Below are 11312 nucleotides of genomic sequence, written 5' to 3' on the forward strand. Positions count from 1 at the left end.
ATTGAGGTGAAACTCTTTGACTGTAAGAATTTTGCCTGAAGACCTCTAAAAGGAGGAGAGTCCACCATTCCCCTAGTTCTTACTGTCAAGAAGTTCCTCCTAAAGTTTAGGTAGAACTTCTTGACTCTAAATGATACCCACACAAGCTCTACTTGAAGCTCTACTTTTATCCATACCTCACAACCTCTGAGGATGCCTGCCATAGATGTGGGCAAAACGTCAGGAGAGAATACTTCTGGAACATGGCCACACAGCCCGAAAGACATACAACAACCCTGTGATCCCGGCCATGAAAGCCTTCGACAACACATTCTACTTGAAGACTTTGTTTGATGCTCAAACTCTTGCCCTCCAGATGTTTTGGACTTCTACTCCCAGGAGCCTCTGCCTCTTTGGCCAATGATTAGAGATTCTGGGAGATGAAGTCCAACACATCTGGAAGACCAGAGGTTGGGAAATGCTACAGGATCGGGGTGTAAACGTTTGGACGGAGGATCAAGATCAGGGCATCTTTTGGGGTCCGTGTTCCAATCGGGGTCCTTCGCCCCAAGGCCATGTGCCAGCCCTATATAAGACCGCCGCTCTCTCTCTGCCCTTGCCCCCCAGATCCCAACACAGGCTCCAAATCCCAGAAGTCCATCCCAGACTCACCTGCTGAGAAGGAGCGAGGGACGTCAGGCGGCGGAGAGCCCAACAAGGAGATGAACCCAGGTACGGCCCTTAATCATGCCCCTCCGCTGCCCCATAGTGTGAGGTTGCCCCCCTTAGTTTAGAGCAAGGATAGCTCAGCCCTGACCACGTCATGCAGCTTGGAGCGTGTTGAACGGCATGATATGGTCAGGGTAGGACCAGCCCAAGAATTAATGCATCTAATCTTATAGAATGAATGCAGTTTTACTCCACTTTGACTGTCCAGGCTCAATGAAATCCTGGGAGTTGTAGTTCAGCGAGGCACAAGCCCTCTTTGGCAGGGAATGCTAAAGCCTTGTGAAACTATGGCCTCAACTACACTGACATATAAAATCTGAATTCTTCTTCGTGGTGTCTGTGAAATCGCACATATGGGTTTCCCTTTGCGCTTGCACAATGCAAGCGCAAAAGGAAACCCATATATGCGAATTTCACAGATCACCACTTGAAGAAACACAGTTACAGGTAAGCAACTATTTCTTATCTGCTTTGAACTGGATTATATCGCTGTGTAGACTCACACAATCCAGTTCAAAGCCAATAATCTGGATTATTTGATTTGATCATCGGTATTATATGGTAGTGTAGATCCATTTTATGACTCCCAAGATTCCATAGCACTGAGCTATCGCAGTTAAAGTGGTCTCAAACGGTATTAGCTAGAGCTAAAACTCCACCCAAACACACATAGTTTTTCCAGAGACCTCCCAATCCTTGACCATTTTTCTGTTTTCTTCATCACATAACCACCATTCAATGAGAACCAGAGCTTGTAAAAGTTACTTTTTGGGAAGAGAATTCCCATGGATTTGAGAGGCTACATAAATACTCGATCTTTTTCAATATAGGAACTGGAAAAAATGGGATTGCCAAGGTATTATAAGTCAAAGAGTAGGCAAGAAGATCAAAGAAGATTGGTGTTCAAAATAATGAATTTAGAGGATTTTTCAGATCTGCCAAAACTGCAGGGGCTTTGATTTCAGCTGTCACCAAAAATATGGAGGATTCGAACCCACCTCCTCTACTAATGGTTCAACCACTGTTATATTCAAGAGCCTCTTTTATATTAGGATATTAAGAGAGTCACAAGAGACACTTTATACGAGGGAAACAAGAAGTTGTTGCTTATTTATATTTGAACAGTAAAGATGTGTAGCGGTTTCAATAACAAGTTAGGCTCTCCTCTTACAAATGATGGTTTTATAACATGATTTCTGTGGAAATATGTTCCTTCACACAGGAAACACAAACAGGACAACTTCAACTTTTAAATCCACTTCCCCTGGGATTCAACACCAACACTCTAGACTATAGAGTCACAATATAGTTTTCAGCCCTTCCTTTCCTGAAGGCTTTTAACTATATTCCTCAAAGAGGTTTCTTTTTAAAAGCACAGTTCCCAAAACTTATCTTCACACTTCAAACTCCCACTTACCAACTGATTAACTGAAAAATAATTCTTTGGCTGCCTTGCTCCAACTGTCACTTTGGCTCCGCCAATCTCCCGTTTGCATCAGCCAATCAGACTACACTTACTGTAATGGCTGCCTGATTGTTCCTCCCCTTTCTCTGCTGAGCTATTGCAAGCAAGGCCTGCAAATGGCCCCACACCAGCCCTGCATGGCAGGCAACTCACCAACCCTGTAAGGTAGGCAAGATTCGTTACAATCATCAACTCAACAGACACAAAACTGAGGCATTCCAGAGCGCCACAGAGTTGGAAGGGACTCCAAAGGCCATCTAATCCAATCCCATTCTGCTATGCAGGAAGACACTATAAAACTTTCCTGGCAGATGGCCATTTCTTGCATCCCATTTATGAAACCACCTGGGCCTTTTGAGTGCCTCCCCATAGCTATTCTTCTTTACTATTTCCTTAATTATCCAGCCCATAACCCATGAAAGGGTCACAAGAGTAAGAAGCCACGTCTACAGGAGTTGATACTGAGGCTATTGGGTAGGGAGTCTTGGTTCAGACCAGCAGGTCCAGACGGAGAAAGCCTTGTCATCCCGTCTTTCTTCTCAGATAGCAGGAGCTGAGAGCAACTTCTCTCCCCCGCGCCCTCCATGAACTGCCTAAGTTGAGCTTTATTGATCTTGATGGTTGAGCTGAACCCTGCCAAGCTGGGCCAGGGGAGGTATTGGGGAGGCAATTAGCTCCACTAACGAGAGTCGACAGACACTAACGAGCACCTTCCTTGGCTAAGCTGGGATTCCTTTGCAGCTTGGAGACGGCGGCACCCAACGGGTTCTTGGAGGGGGTGTATTAATACTCTGAAATTGACACATGGACCTCTTATAGTATTCCAAATGGGGATGGAGGGGATATGCTAAGCTTGGTAGGTCCTGCATGCAAAAAGTAGGTGGTTTGGAGCAAAAGCTCATTCGTTTGATGCCCCTCAACCTGATCCACATTGAAGGAACAAGGCCCGCGATCTTCTGACATTTCTCCTTGCTGATAGGAGGCAGCTTAGAAAGATGACATTTTCTTGTAAGGTCCAGCTTACAACTTATGAAGAGAGGCACAAACAAGAAAAGAGCCAAGACATTCCAGCTCAACATTAGAGGAGCAAGCTCCACCTAAATGTTAGTAAGAACATCTTGACTGTAAGAACTTAAAAGATGGTAGACTCTCCTTCTTTGGAAGTCTTCTAGTAGAGCTTGTGTGGGTATCTTTTAGAGTCAAGAAGTTCTACCTAAACTTTAGGAGGAACTTCTTGACAGTAAGAACTACGGGAATAGTGGGCACTCCTCCTTTTAGAGGTCTTCAGGCAAAATTCTTACAGTCAAAGAGTTCCACCTCAATGTGAGATGGAACTTCATGACTGTAAGAACTTGGAAGGCGGTGGACTCTCCTTCTTTGGAGGTCTTCAAACAGAGGTTGGGTTAGACATCTCTTATAGTCAAAGAGTTCCACCTAAACATTAGTAAGAACCTCTTGACTGTAAGAACTAGGATAGTGGTGGGCTCTCCTTCTTTTGGAGGTCTTCAAGCAACCTTCTTACAGTCAAAAGAGTTCCACCTCGATGTGAGATGGAATTTCATGACTGTAAGAACTTGGAGGGTGGTGGACTCTCCTTTGGAGGTCTTCAAGCAGATGTGAGATGGAACTTCATGACTGTAAGAATTTGGAGGGTGGTGGACACTCCTTCTTTGGAGGTCTTCAAGCAAAGGTTGGGTTAGACATCTCTTACAGTCAAAGAGTTCCACCTAAATGTTAGTAAGAACCTCTTAACTTTAAGAACATGGAGAGTAGTGAACTCTCCTTCTTTGGAGACCTTTAAGTAAAGGTTGGGTGGGCATCTCTTACCATCAAGAAGTTCTACCTAAACTTTAGGAGGAACTTCTTGACAGTAAGAACTAGAAGAGTGGTGGACTCTCATAGAATCATAGAATCTCCTTCCTTTGGAAGTCTCCAAGCAAACTTCTTACAGTCAAAGAGTTACACCCCGATTTAAGATGGAACTTCATGACTACACATCTCTTATACATCTCTTACCATCAAGAAGTTCTACCAAAACATTAGGAGGAACTTCTTGACAGTAAGAACTTGAATAGTGGTGGGCTCTCCTTCTTTTGGAGGTCTTCAAGCAACCTTCTTACAGTCAAAAGGGTTCCACCTCAATGTAAGATGAGGGTGGTGGACTCTCCTTCTTTGGAAGTCTTAAAGGAGAGGTTGGGTGGGCACCTTCAGTTTATATGTATTCTGGAATAACAGTGAGGTCAGACTAGATGAACCTTGTTGTCCATTCTATTATCCTACCATTATCCTATCCTGTTGGGTGACCTAAAACCCTTACATTCAAACCGTGGTGAAGGTCAACCCATGGGACCAAAACCATGGCTTTCTCTGGTCTGATTATATCAGGCCATATCTGTAAGTAGGGAACCTATTCTTTCATGGTGGGCAACCTCTTCCCTCAAACCCCTAGTATGTTAAGAAAAGCATTTAACTAAGACATCTCCTTGTTTTGCTCTATTTCTACTAGTAGGGAGATGTTTCTTTCTGTTCTGAGACCCATAAAAGTGCAGTTCTCAGCTCCATCCCGAAGTAAACAGCCTTGAACCTGGCTTTAACCCAGAGCCCAGACGATTGCTTTAAAACAGTAATTTTGACTACCCATGGTTTCATTTAAGGTGCAGAAAGAACTCTTGCTCTGCTTTTTCACCTTTGTTCCTTTTCAGCCTTTGAAAAGACCAGATCTATACTATCATTACCAAACTGGTATGGAATAAAGTGACTTCGCTGGGCAGATGATTACATAGGCATTTTGCAACCAATTTGGGGCCCGAATGGTGATTACACGAATGACAGAGTATTGATGCACATTAAGAGCTTTCTTTGTACTTTTCATGGAAGTTTGTTGTCTCTTCACCATAATCTGAAGCTAGTTTCAAATCTAGGTATGGTCCAACTTTAGCCCTCCCTCCAGGTGTTTTGGACTCCAACTCCCACAATTCCTAACAGCCTATCGGCTGTTAGGAATTGTGGGAGTTGAAGTCCAAAACACCTGGAGGGATGGCCAAAGTTTCACTATGCCAACACTAAGTGGACCCTATTTATTTATTATTTATCTTTATTTATTTATGGGGAGATGGGGTGGGATATAAGAATAAAGTTATTATTATTATTATTATTATTATTATTATTATTATTATTATTATTATTATTATTATTCTGTTCTCACCCTGAAAGGGACTCAGGGCGGATCACAGAACACATACTGTATATACTCAAGTATAAGTCTAGTTTTTCAGCCTTTTTTAGGGCTGAAAAAGCTCCCCTTGGCTTATACTTGAGTGAGGGTCCTGGCCGGCTTCTATTCAGGTCGGCTTATACTTGAATATATAGGTATTCAGAGTTGAACAGTCTTATCTTATTAAAGTCTTACTGTTATCTTAAATTACAGTTTTATATAAATATTCAAAACATTTAACCTACTGATGCCTCAAATAATGCAATTTTATTAATATCTATTTTTATTTTTGAATTTGGCCCATAGCTGCTGCATTTCCCATCCTTTTCTTATACTTGAATCAATAAGTTTTCCCAGTTTTTGTAGTAAAATTAGGTGCGTCGGCTTATATTCGGGTCGGCTTATACTCGAGTATATACGGTATATGGCAAACATTCAATGGCAATTATAACAATGATAAGATAGACAACAGATAGAGGTATATATAGGCTTTCCCATCTTTCGGCATCTTTGGAGGTTGTGCTTTGTTCCGACCACCGGGAGTGCTGTCGCTCCATCTCCTTGCTGAAGAGCTTTCTTTGTTTGCAAATTTCCTCCTTTTTCTGATCAAACGCCGAGCCGAAATACCTCCCTGCTTTTAATGCTGTTCCTATTGATCTACTCACGTTTGTTTTCAAATAGCTTATCCGCTATTGCAACCTCATTGTTTTTAATTCGATGTTTTAATACTGCGTTGTGTTTTTTCGGCTGCTGTGTATATATTATTATTGGTTTTTAATATTGTTCTTTGATGTTTCATATTTTATTTTATCATTGTTTTGTATCTGATTTGCTGTAAGCCGCCCCGAGTCCCGTTTGGGGGAGATGGAGGCGGGATATAAATAAACTTATTATTATTATTATTTTATTTTATTATGACACAGCAAACAAGATAGACATGCTGGATTTCATATCACAAAATCACAAGTCGAACACTTCCCAAGTGTCTAGGACTGTGTGATGTATTTTCGGATGATGCGCGCAGATCCCAGCAGGGTGGCCTTTTGCAGCTGGCAGATCGTGATTTTGTCAATGTCTATTGTTTCCAAATGCCGTCTGAGATGTTTTGGCACAGCACTCAGTGTGCCCATCACCACCGGGACCACCTGCACTGGTTTCTGCCAGAGTCTTTGAAGTTCAATCTTGAGGTCCTGATAGCGGCTGAGTTTTTCCTGTTGTTTTTCGTCAATGTGACTGTCACCTGGGTTGGCGACATCAATGATCCAAACCTTTTTCTTTTCCACAACTGTGATGTCTGGTGTGTTGTGTTCCAGAACTTTGTCAGTCTGGATCCGGAAGTCCCACAGTATCTTTGCGTGCTCATTCTCCAATACTTTTGTAGGTTTGTGATCCCACCAGTTCTTTGCTGCTGGCAGGTGGTACTTGAGGCATAAGTTCCAATGAATCATTTGGGCCACATAGTTGTTATTATTATTATTATTATTATTATTATTATTATTATTATTATTATTAACTGCTAGGTTGGATGTTTTTGAACTGCAATGCTCTAAGAGGCCTCTTTTCAACCCTCTTCCCCTCTTCTCTCCCACATAACAGGACCCCCAACGGGAAACACCACGGGGAAAGTGCGGGGTGAGAATGGCCCCCTCCCGCAGTCCAACGTGCCCATCATCGCCGGGGCCGCCGGGGGGGCTGCCTTTGTGCTTCTGGTGGCGGCGGCCGTGACGGGGGCCCTGTGCTACCGCCACCGCCGGGCCAAGCACAGCGAGTCCCACCACCCCCCGCTATCGCTCAGCACCCTGACCAGCCCCAAGCGCGGCGGAGGCGGGGGCGGCGGGGGCAACAACAACGGCTCCGAGCCCAGCGACATCATCATCCCGCTCAGGACTTCAGACAGCGCCTTCTGCCCGCACTACGAGAAAGTGAGCGGAGACTACGGGCACCCCGTCTACATCGTCCAGGAGATGCCTCCGCAGAGCCCCGCCAACATTTACTACAAAGTATGAGGTGGGGGAGGCACACGGATGGACAGACGGACTGACGGGCGGCAGAGCTCCCTCTGGCCGCGTCTTGGATTCCCCCTCCCGTAGACGAGGAGGGCGGACAGGACGCCGACGCCACCTCATGCCCCTCTCGTTGCGCACATGGGGTCAACGCACATTGGCCTGGGCCACCCTCGCCCACACAGGAGGGGTGACCCGAACTCGGACCCCCTTCTGCCAATGTAACGGAGGCGTGGACCTTTTGTACCGCTCAGTGGCCTTCCCCTTTCAATGGATTCTTGGCCCGGCTAGGACGGACGGACGGATGGACAGAGGGACAGGACTCGAACCCGCTCCCTGTCAGACCGGAGTGAGCTTAATGGAGGCAAATCCCCCTACCACTGGTTTTAAAAACAAACAAAATAGGGCTGTGCCCATCCTTTCCTTTCTGCGCTTTCCATCCCAAGTTAGTGGCTTTTACGAGAGTCCACCGTGGTTGGTCTTAACGTTTTCATTTTAAGTCATTTCTATTCAAAACGAAACATAATCACGCAGATTTACAAATTTGGGGGGTTATTTTCTTCTGTGTGCCGAAAACCACACGTAAAGTTACTTATTAGATTCTAAAAGGAATGTAACAAGAGAAACTGTGGCTGCAATGCAAGAAGGAAACTCCCCCATCATTGAGTCTAGTGGTACTTACAAGTTGCAAGGAAGGCCATTAAAGGATAACCAATTTATGTTTCAGCACCCAGAATGAAAGCAAAACTTTTGCTCTCTCTGGGAAGCTTACTTACCGACCTGTGCCCGTTCGCTCAAATTAATTTAGGAAACAAAACAGCGTTCACGGTCTTCACCCTCCAATTTCCTTGCCGTAATGGACACTGGCTTTCTTGTTTTGTTATGCCAAGTCCTCGGTCCATGCTGGTGTGGCCGGAAATAGGACAAAAAAGGGTGGAAACACCAAGGGGATCTCCATTTAACGTTATTGTCTTTCAGAGCCACCATTGACCAAGGCTGACCCCTTCCATGTGCCTCTCAAACCTGACATTTCAAACTTGAAAGGGAATACACTATTGTGCCAACTCTAATTTGGGCTCCTTGGTGTTTCCTTCTTAGTGATACCTTCTCCCGGAAGGAGAGTCGTCCCCAGTTGAACATGGAAAGGCAGGTTCTCCATTGTTGGGTTCCTTCCTCTCCATCGAAGAACATTAATTCTGCCACAAAGGTGGCATGTGCCCATTTCTGTGGACGTCCTTCATCCCTTGAAGTAAATCAAAGGGTTGAAGGACCGATTGTTCTCCATCATACCACCCCTCCTTGGATTCAAACCTTGAAAGGGATTACACAGCTTCACTATTGTGCCAACCATAAGTTGGGCTCCTTGGTGTTTCCTTCTTAGTGATATCTTCTTCTGGAAGGAGAGTCGTCCCCAGTCGTACATGGAAAGGCAGGTTCTCCATTGCTGGGTTCCTTCCTCTCTATCTAAGAACATAAATTCTTAGTAATATCTTCTCCTGGAAGGAGAGTCATCCCCAGTTGAACATGGAAAGGCAGGTTCTCCATTGCTGGGTTCCTTCCTCTCTATCTAAGAACATAAATTCTTAGTAATATCTTCTCCTGGAAGGAGAGTCATCCCCAGTTGAACATGGAAAGGCAGGTTCTCCATTGCTGGGTTCCTTCCTCTCCATCTAAGAACATTGATTCTGCCTCAAAGGTGGCATGTGCCAAGCCATGTGCCCATTTTTATGGATCTCCTTCATCCCTTGAATTAAATCAAAGGGTTGAAGGACGGATCGTTCTCCATCATACCACCCCTACTTGGATTCAAACCTTGAAAGGGATTACACAGCTTCACTATTGTGCCAACCATAATTTGGGCTCCTTGGTATTTCCTTCTTAGTGATATCTTCTCCTGGAAGGAGAGTCATCCCCAGTCGTTCACAGAAAGGCAGGTTCTCCATTGCTGGGTTCCTTCCTCCATCTAAGAACATTGATTCTGCCACAAAGGTGGCATGTGCCCATTTTTGTGGACCTCCTCCATCCCTTGAATTAAATCAAAGGGTTGAAGGACCAATAGTTCTCCATCATACCACCTCTCCTTGGGTTCGTTTTCATGTCCTTGGTGGCCACCAACGCTAGTCTTTAGCAACGATCCCTTCCGCCCCGTTTTGTTGGGTACAACATCCCTGTGTTGACTTTTCGGCGACTCGTTTTGGACTCAACTCTTTGGAAGGAGCTCACTTGCTTGTTTCTCCATCGTTGGTCCTTTCCTCGTTTAGTTGCTAGAAGAAGAACGACGAACACAGTGGCCAGCCTTCTCCATCTCATCATCCGAAGACATGAGGGTGGAGACCATCAACGGGGATGTTCTTTATTATTTTATTTTATGTTCGGAGACGTTTGTGACTGTGAATTCCTTACGTGGCCACATCCGGTGGATTTTTCGAGAAGCAGTTTGTGTCATTCGTGACGTTTCGTGGAACGCGCGCCGGAAGAGGCGGGACGTCGTGTGTTAGGCGGGGGGGAAGAAACGTGGCCAAGCTTTTCCTGCCTCGGCAGAAAAACAAAGAGCAAACAAAGGGGGAAACATGTGGTCTATTTCAGCTTTAACGGAGGTTTCTTGGTTTTCTATTATTTTTTTTGTTTCGATCTGAAAGTTTCTTAGCTTTGTTGGTGGAATTTTACTGTTGGACATTGTTGATTATAGAAGTTCTTGTGCAGTTTTTTGGTCTGGACTTTTTCTTTCTTATCACTGTCCCCTTTATGATCACTATAAAAGGAATTGCAGTTCGCTTAGGGTGGGTCTACACCAGGCCTGGGCCAACTTGGGCCCTCCAGGTGTTTTGGACTTCAACTCCCACAATTCCTAACAGCCGGTAGGCTGTTAGGAATTGTGGGAGTTGAAGTCCAAAACACCTGGAGGGCCCAAGTTGGCCCAGGCCTGTTTTAAAAACTTTGAATCTTGAGTTGTCAAAGACTTTCATGCCTGGAATGCTGTGAGTTTTCTGGCCTGTATGGCCATATTCCAGAAGCATTCTCTCCTGATGTTTCACCCACATCTGTGGCAGGCATCCTCAGAGGTTGTGAGATATATTGGAAGCTAGGCAAGTGCGGTTTATATATCTGTGAGATGTCCAGGATGGGAGAAAGAACTCTTGTCTATTGGAGACAAGTGTGAATGTTGCAGTTGACCATCTTGCTTAGCATTGAATAGCTTTGCAGCTTCACAGACTGGTTGCTTCCTGTCTGGGGGAAGGAAAAACTCTAAAATCAGGACAGTAAATTATTATTATTAATAATAATAATAATAATAATACTGGGTCCGAAGTGACTCAGGGTGGTTACCAAGGTGCAAAACATCATACAAAACCTAACACAACAGTAATACATTAATTAAAAAAGCAGCAATTTCAGTAAAAACAAGAGTCACAATCAGCGTAAATAAATAAAAACACTAAAAAAAAGGAGTTCTAGACAAGAAACAATCAGGGTCAGCTAATCGCCTCCCGACAAAGGATTCCTCCAGGCAGGAAGCAGCCCAGCTTTGAAGCTGCAAGGCTGTTCAGTGCTAATCAAGGTGAGCAATTGTAACATTCACACTTTTCTCAAGCAGACAAGAGTTCTTTCTCCCACCCTGGACGCCATTCCATGGATATATAAACCCCACTTACCTAGTTTCTAATAAACCTCACAATCTGTGATGATGCCTGCCATAGATGTGGGCGAAATGTCAGGAGAGAATGCTTCTGGAGCATGGCCAGATAGCCCCAAAACTTACAGCAACCTACCTTGAGTCTTCTTTGGTAGAGGAAAAGTGGTGTACAAATACAGCAGAGTTTCACATCCAAGCTAAACGGGCCGGCAGAAGCTTGGATAAGCGAATATCTTGGATAATAAGGAAGGGTTAAGGAAAAGCCTATTAAACATCAAATTGGGCTAT

At 44.5% G+C, this 11312-nt stretch overlaps 1 protein-coding gene across 2 annotated transcripts in view; it reads left to right on the top strand.

The window, feature by feature from the left end:
- efnb3 (ephrin B3) overlaps positions 1 to 10092 on the top strand; it is a 93440-nt gene extending 83348 nt beyond the window's left edge. The window contains exons 4-5 of one of the 2 annotated variants that reach the window (XM_062983822.1): positions 607 to 711; positions 6984 to 10092. In XM_062983822.1, coding sequence (XP_062839892.1) covers positions 607 to 711; positions 6984 to 7393 — 515 coding nt within the window. In that variant the 3' untranslated portion in view covers positions 7394 to 10092. The remainder of the gene's footprint in view (positions 1 to 606; positions 712 to 6983) is intronic. The other variant, XM_062983823.1, reaches the window with a different exon arrangement.
- Positions 10093 to 11312: the final 1220 nt, after the last annotated feature.

Source organism: Anolis carolinensis, chromosome 6 (genome assembly GCF_035594765.1).
Source record: "Anolis carolinensis isolate JA03-04 chromosome 6, rAnoCar3.1.pri, whole genome shotgun sequence".
Lineage (NCBI taxonomy): Eukaryota > Metazoa > Chordata > Lepidosauria > Squamata > Dactyloidae > Anolis > Anolis carolinensis.